This window comes from Trachurus japonicus, chromosome 13 (genome assembly GCF_045865225.1).
Source record: "Trachurus japonicus isolate A0001 chromosome 13, Traja_1.0".
In the NCBI taxonomy this organism is placed as follows: domain Eukaryota; kingdom Metazoa; phylum Chordata; class Actinopteri; order Carangiformes; family Carangidae; genus Trachurus; species Trachurus japonicus.
Window position 1 is genome coordinate 25,622,083 of NC_140919.1, and position 18,997 is coordinate 25,641,079.

Consider the following 18,997-nt stretch of genomic DNA (forward strand, 5'->3'; position numbering starts at 1 on the left):
TTTCAAAAGCCTGCCTGGAACGCAGCATTAGCTAAAACAACCGGATCGCTTACTTCTGCTTTAATCAGTGCATCCTTGTATAGTGTTTTCTGAAGCTGACAAGTGTGAATTTGTGAAAGCAAAATCACTGCTGCAAACATCTACATGAAAAAATATCAGTGGCTGCTCCTGTACAATATGATTAGTGTGTATACACGTATAAGTTCATTTAATTCTATCTCTTTTGTGTTCATATTTTATATTCACTGCTTGCTTCTTTTCTTGCCAGTTTTGCTTCAAGAGAGAAATGCAGTGGTTTTTACAGAGCAGTGTTATTCAGAAGAAGAATAAAACCTTTGTGATGCCTATAGACTATGTGTCTGTAATCTCTTTCTGTCTCCTTGGGCATTTGGGAATAAGTAATGGTTTGTGGCCTTGTTCATGGTTCTTACACAGCAAGAGCTATGGCTATCAAGCAGTGGCGTAAGAAAAGCAGTGCACATGATAGTCACATTACACGAATGATCAGGGACATATCATGGCCATGGCCAAGAACAATGGTTAAAAAGTATTATTTTCCTGGTTTATACGGCAATAAAATCATTCATTAAGTGATAATTATAAGCAATGAGGAGGAAATTTGACCTTTTGACCAACTGAATTGGAAGCAGCTGACTCTACTAGTGGTAAAACCACCTTAACAAAGTTAGAGAGGCAGCTATCTCTGAGTAAGGGTCTATTCAGAGTCGTATGACAGCATTAGTGACTAGTGAGATAGGACTCTGAGATACTGAGATAAAAGTCACAACTTGTCTTATCCCTGCATTGCTTCCTCGCACAGGGTGTCCATTTACGTACATGACATGATGTGAGAGAGACCAAAATGTAAACAGAGTTCTGTTGAGATCACGCTCACCACCAGTGCTGCAGGCAATCAACGAAAGCAGCTCATCACATGTGCATTTCCTGGAGGGGAGTCTGTCTTCCAAGGAAGCATACATACACCTATGTTTCCCTTAAGATCAACAGAAAGGAAAGGGCTGAACTCTTTCGAGTACATCCTCCAAATCTGAGCAAGTCAGTGGTCTTTTTTAATTTTTAACTCCTTAATAAAAGGACAGAGGAGAAAAGGGCCATGAATGAATTAACAACAGCAGCAGCAGCAGCAGCAGCAGCAGCAGCAGCAGCAGCAGCCATCACTGGGAATGAAGCCAATAACAACAGTGTTACATTCTTAATTCAACAAGTCCTTCAACTCTTAATTATACTTTTACAGCTTTGTGCTTTACTGAGCCAAGGTTTTGCACCAACAAAGTGCCAGTTGGTGTTTTGGAGGTCAAAAGAAGATTAGTTCCTACTTCAGTCTTTCAGTGGCTCACAGTGACTATTTGTCATATAACAGGCCTGTGTTTGTAAAATAAAATAAAAAATCAACTGTTTTTCTTGCACCTCTGCATTCTTCAGAGAGAGAGAAATAGCTGAGTTCACTGATGCAGTGTAAGCTTTAAATGTGCCATGGAGAGGACCACACTGCTTTCAAAGAAAATGAGAACTGATAGCTGATTCAGATAGGATCTGATGACGCAGGTGCTTTTCCTACAACTGATTCAACAGTTTGAAGCAGAGGGTAAAAAACAAAAACAAAACATGAGAAATAAGATTATCCTTGTAAACAACAACAAAACCTATATCTGTGTCTTATGATAATAACAGCAATGAAGGCTATTGCTTCTATTACATAAAGTTTAATTTAAAAAAATGTTCTTGTAAATGCATTACAAGTAGAACTGGTATGACTTTTACTGAAGAACACTATTGTAAATAATGCCATTATTTTTGATTATTAGCTAAATTATGAGTAAAAAAGAAGTTGTGTGTTACTAATGGATTTCTTTTTTCCTGAATAACGTCACGCATCTTGTGGGATTTGCAACAGTGGCATGAGCAGTGGCCTCATGGTGATTTAAAGATCACTTCAAAGATATTCACATCCAGCCCCCTCATGACCTGTGACCTGCTGTTCTTGCAGTAACTCAAAGATTTCACACACCTATTATGTTGAGATTAACACAGGAGCCTGACACAAACACATATGCACACATATGACCGGTAGAAAATAACTAATAATACAACACAGAACTTCATTAGAAAGTGTTTAGGGAGTTCTGAGACTGTGTTTGAAGCCAGAAATGAATGATGAATTCAAGAACACAGGGACATTGTTGCACCAAAGTCTGAGTCTTATTGGTGGAATTAACAAAAAGCAGAGAATAACACTGAGTGCCGGATTAGAGTGTGCCACGTCCCACCCAGCCGGTCAGGGGACCAAACAATTCTGAGAAAAAACAAAAACCTGTCCTAACACTGCCGTCTGTATTATGATAAGCTGCTTGAATACCATTGTCTCACATAACTTTCATGTGGGAAAAATCAACAAGGGTGTCTGATCTAATTTGGGGATTTGCAAACTTTCATGTTGTTGGCAGACGACATAGTTTCAGTCAACTGACCCCCCATTAGCTCTCTCCTTGGAAAGGCCGGCATCAATCCTGTGTTATCAACAATATAAACACCAAGAGAGCCCAATTTCACCTTGTTCTCTTCAAAATCTATTTTAGTCTTTATTGCTTCTCTAATACCTTTTTATATATACAATAATTGATACTTTGTGTATGATTCATAAATACAGGATAATAATTGTTCGGTTTGTTAAACATCGAATCCTTTGACTCTAACCGACTGAAAAGGCTTTTTAAAAACACACACAAAAAAATAAACATCTGTATCAGCATCAGCTATCGGCCAAATATTTTAAACTTTGTACTATTAGCACAGAATTTCACAAGTTGTGCAATCATTATTCAAATTTTTTGTAGGTTAGCATGTTCCAAGTGCATTGTTTCATGACTTCTGGTATACCTGAACTCAGAACACATCCTAACAGAAGAGCTGAAACCAAAAGGTTCTTCTGTTTTGTGGTTTACCACACACTCTTAATTTACTTAAAGGTGCAGTGTGCAATATGGAGGGTAAAACCGTGATATCTAGCGTTCAGATTCTAGTTTGCAGCACTCACTCACTTGCTCGCATTCATCGCTACCATCAGCAAAGGGGTGGTGGCCTCCGAGGACAGAAAAACGTGTTTACCACGACTGGGATGACTGGGAGTATGATATGTCTGCTGTTTCCTCCTCCTTCTTTCCTTCCACGTTATTCTTCGTTGGTTTATTTATTCACACGAAACTCTCGAAACGTGCTCTCTGGCTGGCTGGATTTTCCATTCGGGCTGCACTTATTATACATTATTGATTGATGATTATATACCTATAAAATATATATTCATGGGTAGTATTCAGATTTTGCCAATAACTTTTAATCTTGTTGCTTGCTACATAACACACTTGGAATACCCTATACCTCCCCATGTAGCAACAGTCCCCACTTGTGATCATGTCCACCATGCACCAATAATATTTGACCACCACTAACTTTGTGCCATTGTTGTTACAAACATCTACTTTTCAATTGTTTCTCAAGGGAATAAAATGCATAGATCAAACCTACTGCAACATAGGAATGATACATTTAGTTCTTTAGAAAATTCTAGGAATTCAAATGATTGGTAGCAATGGTAACCAAGAGAGGCAATACTTGCCAATTAATTAGTCCAATAGATTATGTCATTTTGAACAGAATTTCCCTCCTAAAAATAGTCAGCTGATAAAAGGCTTGATCTTCAAGAATAGCTTGGGTGTACTCGACACAAACTAATAAGTCAATTTAATTTCTATAGAGCCAATTTACGAAACCAAGTTAGAGTCTAGACTTTTTCTTCACTATATACCTTCTCTTCAGTAGAGACCCACCAGATCCTATGCAGAGCAAGCACACATGACCAAAGTGGTGGGGGGAAATGTGCTTTTAAGAACATTAAACCCAAACAGGACTCAAGGTGAGCAGCTATCTGCCTCGACCGTTTGGGTTGAAGACGAAGAGAGAGAGGCAGAGGTGCAACAAGCTGGCTACAGATAAAATCTAATAAGACTAATAAAAATATAAATCTGGGTGATGCCTGATACAGGTTGTTAAAGCAGAAGTAAGCGATCCGGTCGTTTTGGCTAATGCTGCGTTCCAGGCAGGCTTTTGAAACAGTAAATTACAGCTTCAAGTCACGACTTACGACTTTGTAGCATTACAGGCAACCCACTCATGTTTTTCCGACCTGTTTTACCTGTGAAAGTGCATTATAACGGCCACTCGTAACTTCCGATCCGTGAACTCGTACCAGATCGAACTGGTACGACTTCGCAGGTCGGAAAAACACGAGTTACGGGCTGCCTTGAACGCACCATAACGTCTTGTCAGCCGATGGAGTTAGCAGCCCCCGCCCTCGTCATGGATCTATTGGTCCTCGTCCCTACGTCACCACATTCAGGCGCATCCCTTGGCTGCACACACAGCCCTTTATGCCGTTCTCTCTCCTCATTGGATAAAACTTGTAGGATACGAGAAAAGTTTTCTCCTCGGCTCAGAGCAGAGCAGAGTGACTAAAGAGACCCGTGTTTCGGTCCAAACACTCTATGTAAGTGATTGCTGTCGGAAGATCTAACTATTTAAGACTTATATTAACACAAAAATATGGCTTACTTCTGCTTTAATGTCTACGCCAGTTAAACATAATCTACTTTTTCCCACTCAATAGTTTAATCACAAAATTTTCATTACTTTTCTTCAGGATTACTCATCTAGTCATTGTGTTTGAGTAGTTAGTTGAATCATTGATTCATTTGATTGAATTATACCCTGTTTTGTCCTTCTTTAATTATGCTTGAGGGCTTTTATTTTGAAATAATTCTAGAAACTGTAGCACTGTAACTTCAAACAACTTTAATTTAAACTCTAAACAGAAACTGATGATGATCTGTTGATCTAAACAAGCCATCCTTTAAAAATAAGACCAATTTTATCCCTCAAACAAATAAAAACCTACTGTTAGCTTCTATACTTACGGTAAAGAAAGCCCTATTTGAGGAAAATACATATCATCAGTGTTCAATACTGTATACGTATGACAGATATTGTGTCTCAATATTTTAAATTGTGTTGACCTTTACTACTTTACTCTAGTCACGGTCTATGTAGAAATTCAGAACTGTATTATAGTTGTGTAGTCTGCCTTCTAGGAAATGCCTGACTGACAGTTGCTGTAACAAGAGGAAATGCTGAAACATGGCATAGTGGTAAAAGTAATAGAAAAGTCATGGTGTTGCTTGGTGGCCAAGGGGTTTAAACACTTTCCACAATCCACAACATCATTGGTGCACCAGCAACTGTCATTCTATCATTCAAATAGCAATGCCACAACAGGAGCTCAATTGTTGTCCGATCTCTGCTTACATGCTGCAGGAAGCTGCTGCTAGAAGTCACTGTTGACATTCCCTCATTACTTTGACTTAAAGTCACATGTGTTTTGATTCTGAAGGCACCTTTGGAGTAAAGGTTGGCAAAAAAAGAACATTGTGTAGCAGTCTAAGGGCTCTTATTTCCTAGACCAGGCGCAGCGCGGCACAAGCCCGCCTCCATCCCTCCCACCAGCTGCAAGTGGCAAAGAGGGAGGAGAGAAGGTGTGGAGTGGGTTTAAGCCGAGTCCGTTCTTCACCAATTAAATGAGCTCTTCTCTTCGCCTTTAAATGCGCCGCGGGCGAGGCACAGTGCAAGTTTCATTTCACCGTGAAAGAGGGAGGCAGCAGTGAGATGACCAAACTTCTCCCAGGAGCAAACTGATGTTCTGCTCCGGCATGGTCCAAGCTCGCAGTGTCCGAATATATGGTCACGCGAACAGACCTCCACGGGATGATGATGCAAAAGTAGTCTGGGAGGAGGTTACTGATTTGTTACCCAGGTTTGCTGTTGCCCAGTGTAAAAACAAAACAAACAAACACACACACACACACACACCTTTTCCACTAATAAAGACACTCATATTTAGTAACCTATATTTAAAGCCGTGTGCACGGATCAGAACATAAACAAATACCATGCGCAATGGGAATGAAATCAGAAGCAGCTGTTCGTAATGGACACATCGCCGAGCATCTCTCTTTTTCTTTTTTCTTTAGAATTTTCCTGGAAATCTGCCTGTGAGGTCTTGGTGACATGTGAGCACTGTGCGCCGGTCAGCCAAATTACCACTGCGCCGGCTGCGCTTCGCCCTGCACCAAGAGTAGACCAGGTTGGAGCTGGCGGGCTTTCAGCGGACCTTCGGTGCAGCCTTTTGGCATGAAATTGTCACTCTGCCCAGCTGAATCTGTGACACCTCCCCTTGCTGCGCCGCCACACCCATCTCGGCGCACCGCGGTCTACCAAATTACCAAATTCGCTGCGCATGGTGCTGCACCGGACGAAATTACCATTGGGCCACCTTGCGCTGCACCATGAAATTAGAGCCCTAAGTCAACGGAGTTGATTAGAAACTTTATAGTACAAAATATATTTTATGAAGTTCATCTGTTGGTGACGATCACATGATACGATCAAAATCTTGAGTAAAGCCATTAAAAGGCTTTGTTTGCAACATGTATGAGAAGTCATTGAAGTGCTGAGTATATGACATCTGAGCAAACTCCTTGACATCATGTGATATGACTGAAAGCTCAGGAATAGAAACCGTTTCTCACTTTGAGGTGAAATTGTGTTGTGGACTGATTTTCCTATGCCAAAACTTAACTTTAAAATGGTTTTATTACATCTTCGACAATGAACAATAAGATAAAATTGATCTATTGACTTTTGTCTTGTGACTAGGAGGAAGGAAGGAGGCATAGGCACTGAGCAGCCTTGTCTTCTCCCTGATGAATTCCAGGAAAAGGTACGGCTCATACATAAAAGCGCTACCCTGTTATGATGCACGGTGTTTGAACATTGTTTGTTGACTGGCTACCTGCTACTCTACCTAGTGTGGAAACCCAGGGGGACACTCCAGCCATGTGAAGTTTTCTCTAAACTTCTAACTGATGGAAATACTGTACATGAATGGAAGTACAGAGTCATGATTCAGTTCCTCGGGCATTCTACTAATGCCTTTACATTAAGACAGAGATGTCACGGGTTAAAATGTACAGTATCCCTCATTGAAACACACACACATCATCATCCTTGTGACTTGTTGGGCTGTTGGTGTAATTTTGTTATCAGATTTAGTACTGATCTTTACACACACATGAGTTCCAGCACACGTACAGTACAGGCGAGATCCCATAGCATTATCCACACAAATAGCATCTACAAAAGGAAAGAGCTGCCAGCTCCTCTATCCTTCTATTCATAAAGACAATGCAATTGGCATTTATCTGCCTGGTGCTGCTTGTAAACACCCCCGGAAAATACCCACTTGGACGCTGTCCCCACAGATTTGTTCCCAGTTTGTATCACTATTCAAAACAAGCTCTTTTCAGTTTCTTGACTGACTGAGTCTGTTCAAATGAAGGATTCAATCACAGCATCATTCTGTAGCTCCGACTGCATAGTCCCACACACAGAAGTGAAGCACAGCAGAAAGGTGAGTATACCTCATGATCCCAAGATCTGCCAGAACCAGAGGTGCTGTCATTAAAACAAAAACAAACAAACAGACAAAAAACAATAACTCTGATAATAACAGTTTTTACATGATTTTTAGAGCTATTGTACACCTATCTGCAAAGGGCCAAAGTTCAGGCTCTATCCCAGGCTGCTGCAGTAAGGACTAAGCCTTAATTTCTTCACAGATAGCACTGACTTTAAATGACGTCTACAGTTCAGCATCAGTTCAGCATCTGATTACTTTGGGCCTCTGACTATCACTCTACACTCATGCTCACACAGGAACATGTTCACTGATCATGTATCACTTAGCCATTTCAGGAGCTGCTATACATCACTGACTTTTTTTCCATATCATATCTGCTGAAATGCATGTATCCTCCTGACATCGGCGATACATTCACAGCATCTTCTGGCTGTGCAGTACAAGAAGGAATGATGGTTCTTCCCATTTTTTTTCTATCTAAGAATTATGGGGGAAACTTTCAATGAAGCAGAAATGTTTATAACTTTTCTCACATCTGTGCCTCGACACAAACCTTTGGTATTCGCTCTGATATACATTATGTGAGACTTCAAATATACTATAGGCCTACATAAGTTTGTATGTTTCCAAATCAAGTATAATCAATTGAATTTTGCCCAGGTGGATGGGTGCTGAAATATCTCAAAGATGATCAAGAGAAAAAAAGAAAAGCAATAAATTGTTTTATTCATTATTTTGTTGTCATTTATCCAAATTTTGTTCTGTTTGTCCTGAGGTGGCAAAATAACCTCCATCCAGTACTGATACCTAAACTAACCTCATTCCTCCAGCAAAGGCAATGGACTTGAACACTCCATGTTAGGGAGTGTATCCCTGCATGAATGAATAACTTCCGCAGGGAAACACATGAGTGGGTGAATCACGTTCACAGAGATACACTCATTCCCTGTGAACAAATCACAGGGACTAGAACCACTTAGTAAATGTAGCCCTGCATGTTTGAGCTGAGAACTGAACAGACTGTTTCAGGAGGTGATTCAATTCAGCTCACTTCTTAAAAAAAAAAAAGCCATTGGGTGAATGGTACACGAGTAAGCTTCAGTTACAATCAACTGTTCAAACACCGCTAACAAACAACTTCACAGGTTCTGTCACTGCTGCACTTCTCACAACGTGTTAACAGGAACAACCTGCACTAGATTATTTGGACTGGACTTTATGGATCTTACTGACTTGTACGTAAGTAAACTAACTTTATGTTTTGCATGGATTTTAACCAAAATGTTTATAACAGAATGTATTTTTCAGACTCCATATATTTGTGTTGTTCGTGTGTGTAGGGTGTAAGTGTATATCTTGCATCCTTTGTTTAGGGTTGACTAAACAGAGCTCATCAAAAAGATCTGCAAAGTACTTCAAATACCCCAAAGTTGAATATACAAAGTCAGACAGTTGTTATGTGATGTTAGCTGGTGTACCTTCAGACTGGTGCATGGAGAGGAGGGTGGCTCTCTGGCCACGCCGTCGCTGCGTCCATTCTCCTGTGCACGTCGTTGCTCAGCTCTCTTCTCCATCCTCCAGAAATGTCTCTGTGTCTCCTAAGCAGAAGTCTCCCACGTAATGCAATTTCTTGGCACTGATGCATGCAATCCTGCAAATGGATAATTCAAGCATGTGACCCACTTCTCATCCTTGGTACGAAAACAGAAACATGTCTTCTGCAGCCGGCAGAGGAGAGACTGACACAGAAACACACAAACAATATGTATTTGTTCTTGAGATCTTAAGACTTCAATCACAACTTAAGAGGTCAACGTTGTAATGACATGGGTGACGTGTGCACTTCTTCAGAACAAAAGGTCGTTGTTTCCTGTTAACTATTTTAAGTCACAGTATCAAAAACTCTGAGTTAAACTTTCCTGCATATCACCATTACATACTGTTATTATATTGTCTGCCCAGTAATTACCATCATGTGACCAAACACAGTGAAGCACAAATGTTGGTCATGAAGAGTTAAGCCTTAATGCAGTAAAATCACATACTGTATATAAACCACTTGAGTGGTAGAAAGCACTCAGTTGCTTGTGGGCCAAGAGCTAAAGTCTGTGTGCTAATGGATCGTAAACAGGGTATCATATATATACAGTATGTGTGTGTGTGTGTGTGTGTGTGTGTGTGTGTGTGTGTGCATAATTTCATATATGAACTCTGTTGTCAGTCATGCACCAGTGAAACGCACCAGTGGGATCACCAGTCAGGTGTCAGTATGTTCTCTTTTAATTGAGCTGGGCTTGTATTGGATTTTTAACCAGCACCGTATTACCCACATGAAGCCCCGTGCAGTGTGCTGTAGCAAACTGTTTGAACATGCATTTGCAGCAGGAAATTCTTGAGCCCGTCTATGCAGTATCCATGCTGTGTTTGTGAGCAGTGCCAAAGCTGCACTATACTGGCATCAGAGGTCAACTGGTGCGGCTTAAACAAAGAAAAAGGGCAACGCAAGAAAAAATGACACAATCAGCCATTCAGTAGTTTGATATCAGTTTGTTTGATTGTGTCAGTTTCTCCTATATTCTTACAATTCATCAGAATAAAAGACAGCCTTAGTGTTTTGTGATCTGACTTCCTTTGTTGTTTTTTGTTTCATCCATATCAATGGCGGATGCAAAAATAAACACCATCCAGTGGTGCATTTCTTTCTTTCTTTTTTGCCAGATGTCTTTGTTTTGTTTATATAAATTGTTTTTGTTTCACAAATTACAAATTGGGCACAAAAGTAAGTAACTGTGCATCATCATTCTGTAAAAAGTATTGACCCCATTATCCAGTGAAAGGGTTTAGTCCGCCACTACGGCAGCCTCACTGATCATTTGAATTTGTAAAATTTAGATTAGTGATGGTTCCTCCTCCAACAACCAAGTACAGTAGGCTGTTTCTCAACCGTCTCATACAAGTGCGTCCTGAAATACCGCACCACATGTGATGAACCTTGGTTGGTTGTCAAAAAAATTACACTTAATTGTATCAGCGTTACTAACACACTTGTCATTGCTTCATTAGGTTTAGGCACAAAAACTACTTGGCTAGCCTCAGGCAGTAGAAGTACTTGGGTTAGAAAAATCACTATTTTGGTTAGGGTTAGTGTGCTGGTAAGTGTTTTTGCAACATTTTACCAACTCTGTTGTCATGATGACTATGACTTGATTACATTATGAAACACTCTGGTATGAATGAAGCTACTTAAAGACCCCCTCCCATGAAAATCGTGTTTTTCGTGCTTTTCACATGTTCCTGTGGCATTTTTCTTGTGTTAGAGGACATATCAGCAGAAAAGGAAGTGCAAAATTGCATTTCTGAGTTTTTCTGCCTTCAAATTGCTGTGAACCAATGGCAGACGCAAACTGGCAGTTTCAGGGAGACTGGAGCTGACGCGTCACAATCCCAGGGGAGGGCACTAGTGCTACAAGCTCCCGCCCCGCTCTGCATCTGGCTCAGAGGTGCGAGGGGGTGGCTGGGCGGGTGCAGAGCAGCACAGTCTCCGCCCACCCTCCAGAGGTGCATTGCTAATGAGCTGCTGGTGCTGTGCAGAAGAAGAGCCCTGGGAAATGGCACAGGTTTTGTGATTTTGGCTAAAAACTTCATAATCACAATTTAAAGACCACGGAGAATGTTTTGAAATAACCAAAAAGGGTCGCGGGAGGGGGACTTTAAGCCTTATAGTTTAATGTGGGAATCAAACTCTCCTGAATGAGAGTCATCCTTCCACCCATCTCTAACCCTAACCAATCACTGCGCTCCCTCAGATCCCGTCATAATTCCTACAGCCACTAGGTGTCGTACCTTTGGGTAATAACAAGCTGCTGAACAAACAGCCAAGAGGCTCTTTTTCCTGGCAGACAGTATAGGCTATAGTATGAAGACTATATCAGCTGACTATACCCCTTGCTCATTTCATCCTTCCTAAGCCCTCTCTCTTCCTCGCATCAATTCCTCCTCTCTAACTCCTAACATTCGTCTTGCTTATTTCACATATTGCCCACTCCTCCCCCTCTCAGTCCATTTCCAGTGGTCATGTGAACTACTGAATGCAATTGCTGGAGGGGACCAACTTCGTCATTGCTATGTAGCAGAGTACACTAACACAATACCATCACCGTTTGTGCCAGTGAGACTGCCACTAGTTCCAACGCATGTTTGTAACATGTTTGTATTTCAGCCTGAATGATTTTTCCGTCTTCAGGACCAGAGCAGAGCAAAGGAGCAGGCTAATCGCAACAGGTTTGACCTAGATTCAAGGAATTAGACCAACTGCAGCTTTAAGTAGTATAAAGCAGTAGTCCACAAAAGCAGAAGATTTTTAAAAAACATACAGGCCCTTTTTCTTTTATGCCTTAATACACACTCAAATAACATTCTCTTAAAAACACTATTTAATACATTATTTTATCACAAAACATATAGCATTTTCTGGTATTAAGATTCAAATTCACTTTCACTATGTTTTGAGTCTTGATATGATATAAGCCACTACATTGTCATGATGTTAACTTCTAGGATAACTTAAAGTCCATATAATAAATTCAAATTACATGGTACATTGAAATGTCACATGTTGAGGATAAACAAAGTCCACCTTCTGGCTTCAGAGCTTTAACGTGCATCTGGTGATCTTCACTCCAGCTCTGAAGCTAATAATAATGCCTTTGTGTTCTTATTTGTTTCTCAAACATTGTTCAGAAATCACAAACTTTCATCTACTCCAATTCTACTTTGCTCTAAAGTACATCATGCAGCAGTTATGATGATTTATTATTCAGAAATGATCTTTTTAATAATTGAGGCAAACATGATCTGTGTAGGTTGATGTGATGTGAAGAGAGACGGCCGAGAAATAAGTGCTGCTCGCTCCAGCACAGATTAAGTTGGGAAACAGCTCATTTGTAATGAGCACACCACTGCGTACTGTGCCTATAATTTGCTTCTGATTTTGTTACTGTCAAATATCAAATGTGAAAGAATGCCAAATTGATTGTTTCCAATCACATATAAGCCTAACATGATGCCTGCAAACACAATCACCTCTACTATTACATTTGTTTTACAAGGCCACTTTAAAAAAAAAACTTGGATAAATACAATCTTGCACCTTACAGTAGCTGTTGTTGTGGATTTATTGACGGTAGATCTATGCTGTTACTCACAGTATGCACTTTTGTATAAAATAAACAAATTAACGCGTTAAAGTCCCGGCCCTAATATTTGACCATTAATACATTTGGTGGTGCTGGTGGACTAAATGCAATTTATTTCATGAACTAATGACCCAGCTTCCTCAGTTAAATATGGTCACAGCATTACTTCCCCTTTTCTACAAACAAAAACCCTGTGATTGAATACACTCTGATTCCTGAAAATTTATATTAAGATGGTTCATTATACTATGCAATACATGTGTGTGTCTATTGTGTCTTCTCTCCATTGTGGTAGACTTTTTCTCTGCATATAAAGAGTATACCTTTCGTTTTTTGTTTTTTTGTTGTTGTTTTTTTTTTGGAGGGGGGGCGGGGAGGGGTATCACTCCCCACTGATTCTATAGCATGTTGCTAAAGGGCAGGAGCCTAGAAATAAGGAGCTGATACATCTGCATTATATCATCGTTACCAAGTGATTTACTGAGGGTGCAAAACAGGATTAGAAAATTATTATACACTGGCAGCAGCCAACTCCACAGCTACCCATGCTCTTGCATAAAATATTAAGTCAAATCTGTATAAAAATGCACTTATTTGCTACAAGAAAGAAAGATAATAATAAAAAAAACCCTCTTAAATACTGTAATAGAAATGGCCTGTCTGTCCAAAGGTCAAGATAGGTACTCAACACATTTGCCGGGAAACAGCACCTCAGAATGATGGGCATTAGTGAAAACAGAAAAGTATTTAATCAGAAAAAAAAACTAGTTAAAGCCCCTCTCCCCTTCAACGAGTGGAACCACTAACCTAACAAGATAAAACACACACACATGCATGCAGATCACTGACCACTATCAGGCTGAAGATTAAAGTTAAAGTTAATCTTAAGAATTGATTATGAATCAGCTCGACCATCTTTCCTGAAGGTAAAACATCACTCCAATTAACTCACTGTAGTGTTGATAGATACATTCAGTAGCTAGTGATGCCCCTTTAATGACTCCTTCACCTATGGCTGCTGCTGCTGCTGAATGAAGTAGTAGGCTATAGGGTCCTATTAACACTGTCTAAGATTTGTTCAGACTCAGGTCTGACATCACTGTGAATGACCAAGACCAACGTATAAGAGGGTTTTGGTTTTTTTTAGTCTTATAAGGATTTTTTTTTTTTTTTTTTTTTTGGGGGGGGAGTCTTCATGAAGATCATCAAGCAATCTTTCATTGATCTGGTTGCCAGTCCAGAAATTACCCCAGGCAGATTAAACTCAGGATGATCTGCAGGTACAACATCAGGCACCCTTTTTAACATCTTAGCCTCTGTTCACCACTTACACATACCAAGTTTAACAGACCATAAAACAGCATACAGGTATTATCATATTTTTTGCCTTCATAAAATAAACTAAAATAATCTAACTTGCCAATTTATTAGTTGATACTTCACACTTCACATACGTACATATATTGAATACGGAATATTACTGGAACTACATAAATCCTTTAAGATCTGTCATATAGCAAACAGATCTGATCTGAAAAATGCCTGTTGCCATTTTTTCGTTACAGAATACAGACAGACGCTCCTTGAAGTAATGGCTCGTACAGCTGTGATAAAGACCGATAAGTGTCAGAATGGGCTTGAGAAAAATCAAACTGCTTACCTTAATGTCCTGTCAATAACAATAAAAAAGAAGCAAAAAAAAAAAAAAAAAAGCCCCAATCACCAGGTTGCTCTGAGCTCCAAAGACGAAACAGCTGGTCGGTAAAACACGGGTAGCCTCCCTTCAGCCAGCTCCGGTCAAACTTCTCATGTGAATGAGAGAAGAGAAGCGCCGGCTCTTATCATGAATGCTCTGAGACCGATATGTACCTTCAGAGTTCATTTCCAGCCGACTTCACGGTAACTCTCTGGCAGACTAGACCGAATCAAATCTGGATCTACTGAATCATGCCTGCACCGGTCTGGTGTGGATTTCTCAGTGAAACGCCGCTTGGAGATACGGCGCGTTAGATGCGCACGGAAAAGTGACCCCCACAGCCTCTTGTTCCCGGACCGACTGCACTGTAGCAGATAGACGTTCAGTAAGGACTGGCTCACTCACACACACACGCGCACACACACACACACACACGCACAGAGAAGGGCTGTCTCACTATGCTGTTCTCTCCCTCTCTCTTTCTCCTCAACCATCTCTCTGTCTCCCGCCCCCGTGTGTTCCTGCCTCTCTCTTTCTCTGTCAAACGAGCTTTATTAGAATCATAAAGCCAAGCATTTACACTGCCATGCATTCATCATCAGCATGCTGATGAGCTGTCATTGACCAGCTAGTATTTGAAAGCATCATAGATTCAAGGGGTCAGAAATGCCCGTTTTAAACTCTGAGAATAACATTTGCCACTGACATCTGCGTTGTTTGGTTTATGGCATTTAATTCTGTCTTCCCCTCATGGCCACTCAGTCTTTGTGAGGTATTTTCCCCATGATTTGTATGGTTTGCATGCCATAAGTGGGTTATGTGAAAAATGAGGCTTTACTTTCCTGATTTCCTGGTTACTTTTGGTAGTAGATTGTCCACTCCTGCAAATTTAGAGGCACCTGTTATCATTTCATTTGTAAACAATCGAGAAAACAAAAGACTTTACCTAGGTTTATTGCTTTTCAACAACCACTTATGTTATGAATGATTTTCCACCTCAGCTCCCAGAGCCCAATCTACTGTAGGCTACAGTCAGTTATTTTTGTTTTGTAAAGAAAAACTATGATAAGACAAAGCCCCAGTAGTGTTAAGTTAGTTAGTTAATGTCAGCCTGTAGGTTATATTAGTGTCACCCACACTCCTGGGAAAGCATACAATTTGTCTAGCCCTCTTTGTCAATCTTTGTCATTCTTTCATTTGGTGCTTTCATGATGATGACGATGATGGGCGGTGGTGCTTGTATTAGACATAGTCCAGTTTCAATTAAGGAGAGATGTGGTGATTTAAACCTAGGCTTTCTCCTGGGAATCTCCTATCTCTCCTATCTCTGGATTCAGAGAACACCATAGCACTGAAACAGCACTTGTCAAAGTCTCTAATGATCTTCTTATAACTTCAGACAGAGGTCTCGTCTCGTCTCTGTACTTGTACTTTTGGACCTCAGTGCTGCATTCGACACCATCGACCACAGCATCCTGCTGCAGAGACTAGATCATGAAATTGGGATTAAAGGACCTGCCCTAAAATGGTTTAAGTCATACTTATCTGACAGGTTTCAGTTTGTTAATGTTAATAACGACCATTCAGAGTATAGCAGAGTTACGTATGGTGTACCGCAGGGTTCAGTCTTAGGGCCAATCCTCTTCATTCTTTACATGCTCCCATTAGGTGGCATCATCCGGAAGCACTCAATCAATTTTCACTGTTATGCGGATGATACGCAACTCTACTTGTCCATGGAGCCAGATGATAGAAGCCGCCTCATCAATCTGCAAGACTGTCTGAAAGACATTAGATCCTGGATGTCCTCTAACTTCTTGCTACTGAATTCAGATAAAACTGAGGTCATTGTGTTTGGACCTAAACATCTCAGGGACACTTTCTCTAATCAGATCGCTACTCTAGATGGCATCACCCTGACCCCGAGTACAACCGCGAGGAACCTTGGAGTCATTTTTTGACCAGGACCTTTCCTTTAGCTCCATAAAACACGTGACTAGGACCGCCTTCTTCCATCTGCGCAGTATCACTAAGATTAGGAATATCCTCTCCCAGAGTGATGCTGAGAAACTAGTGCATGCATTTATCACTTCTAGGCTAGACTACTGCAACTCTCTCCTGTCAGGATGTCCGAAAAACTCTCTAAAGAGTCTCCAGCTGGTCCAGAATGCCGCAGCAAGGGTTTTGACAGGAGTTAGGAAGAGAGAGCACATCTCTCCCACCTTAGCTTCTCTCCACTGGCTTCCTGTAGGATCTAGAATAGACTTCAAAATCCTTCTGCTGACTTGTAAGGCTCTTAATGATAAAGCTCCAACCTATCTGAAAGAACTAATCATTCCTTACTGTCCTACCAGAGCACTCCGCTCCCAGAACGCAGGTCTGTTAGTGACTCCCAGTATCTCTAAAAACAGACTGGGAGGTAGAGCCTTCAGTTACCGGGCTCCTTTACTGTGGAACCAGCTCTCTCCATGGGTCAAAGAGGCAGACACTCTAACTACATTTAAGTCTAGACTTAAGACTAGGGCTGCCACGATTAGTCGACTAGTCACGACTACGTCGACTATTAAAATCGTCGACAACTAATTTAATAGTCGATGCGTCGTTTTTTGTTTTGTTTTTAACTTTGTTTTTCTCTCAAAACTGCTGGGGCACCTTCCACACACGCACCCACCGCTGCAGCCGCCCACCACACACACACACACGTGCACTCACTCACTCAAGGTGAGTTTACAGGTGTTCTCTCTCTTTTCTCTCTCTACCTGTCTTGTCCCTCATCAAGCGGCACCGGTGAAACCCCCCGCCGCCGCCGCCGCCACCGCCACCGCCGCCACCGCCGCTCCTCACCCTCTCTCTCTCCCTCTCTCTCTCTCTCTCTCTCTCTCTCTCTCTCTCTGTGTCATTTTAAATGAGAAGCGCTACTAGGAGCGGTACCGCCGCTCCACCGTTTTAAATCACGGACTGAAAAACAGCCGTTCGTCATTTAAAAATAAAACCGCGGACTTTGAGAGTCGGTGTTGAAGAACTAGAACGTTACCGCGTCTGGTCACAGTGGTCCTGGTCACGTAATGAGCGCTCATCTTAACGAGCAAGTCTTCTCTCCCGGCGTAAAACTACGTCAATATTTTCCGGTAGCTTCTCATCACAGTCCACACCTTGCAGAGTTTGAGCTGCACCTCAGTTTCACTTGTTTTCATTTGACAGTTTCACACAGAACTTTCTGGTGGAGTCTTTCTATGTGTCTCCTTCTGTGACAGTAAAAAGGACATTTACATTTTTTCAGACAAGACGATTGTCTTATAAACTAGGCTATTTGATTTGAACGACTCCTATTATTTACAATGAGCACAAGTTATATTTGAATGATAAGCCTACCAAAACTTTATTATTGTGAACAATTCCTTCAGGTGTCTACCTCATTTTATTTAAATGTAGCTATGTTTAATGCCAGAGACAAATGAAGGAAAGACAAAAAACCTTTAAGTATTTATTTTGGTGTTGTTTAGGCCAGTGCCTTATCCTTATTTTACTCAGCTGTTTGCACTTTATGCTACAGTTAAAGCTGCATATTTCATTAAAAGTTTAATTAACTATCATCTTAATTGTCTTTATTTTTAGTTAGCATATACCTTAAACACTTCAAGCTGAAAGCTAATGATGGTATATAAGAGCAGCTGCATGCTGGTGCGATAAGCTGTATGTTTTACATTCAATTTACGTATGATCCGATTAGTCGACTAATCGAAAAAAATAGTCGGTGACTAGTCGACTATCAAAATAATCGTTTGTGGCAGCCCTACTTAAGACCTTCCTTTATGACAGGGCTTTTAGTTAGGGCTGGTTCAGGTAGCTCTGAACCATTTTATAGCTACGCTGCTATAGGCTTAGACTGCTGGGGACACATCTGGTTACACAGAGCCATCTCCTTTCCCCCCCTCTCTGTGTTTCCACAGATCCACCGGAGCTCCATCTCTCTGTACCAGCCGCAACCTGCATCGCCCCCCCTCCCACCCTTTCCCCTGCTGTTAGACCGGCCTCCCCTCCCTTCCCATGGACCAGTCTACCACCCAGTCCTCCCATCGAGCTGGCCAGCTCTCCCTGCCCCAAACCCCCCCCCCCCTCACCAGAGGCTGCCGTCATCAACTCCTGCTAACATTTCCATATTTCGCACATTCTGTGACATAAACTGTAAACTTTTTTCTTGTCTGTAACAACATCTATTGCACGTCTGTCCGTCCTGGGTGAGGGATCCCTCCTCTGTTGCTCACCCTGAGGTTTCTCCGATTTTTCCCTGTTAACCCTTAGATGCATAAGTGGGGTCATTTCCTATGGAATCTCCAAGGAACCTTTGATTCTTATCAACATTGACTGTCAGTCTCGCTCGCCAGACCCTCCTCCAGAGAAGAAGGGTCTGGCTGGTCCGCCTATGATTCTGCGATCAGAGAAAAAAACGCTCCCACCGTTTGGAATTTTTTCAACCAGTCACAATCGATGCGGTCGGCGCCGTATTGATTATTGATGTGATGTATGTGTGTGTGTATGTATACGGTGTGTGTGTATGTG

General features: G+C 41.2%; 1 protein-coding gene across 1 annotated transcript in view; it reads right to left on the reverse strand.

Annotated features, from left to right (window-relative positions):
• slco1c1 (solute carrier organic anion transporter family, member 1C1) overlaps positions 1 to 9,224 on the reverse strand; it is a 31,712-nt gene extending 22,488 nt beyond the window's left edge. Inside the window, exon 1 of the mRNA XM_085795542.1 lies at positions 9,025 to 9,224. Within this exon, the coding sequence (XP_085651668.1) occupies positions 9,025 to 9,120 (96 nt within the window). The 5' untranslated portion in view covers positions 9,121 to 9,224. The remainder of the gene's footprint in view (positions 1 to 9,024) is intronic.
• Between the last annotated feature and the right edge of the window lie 9,773 nt (positions 9,225 to 18,997).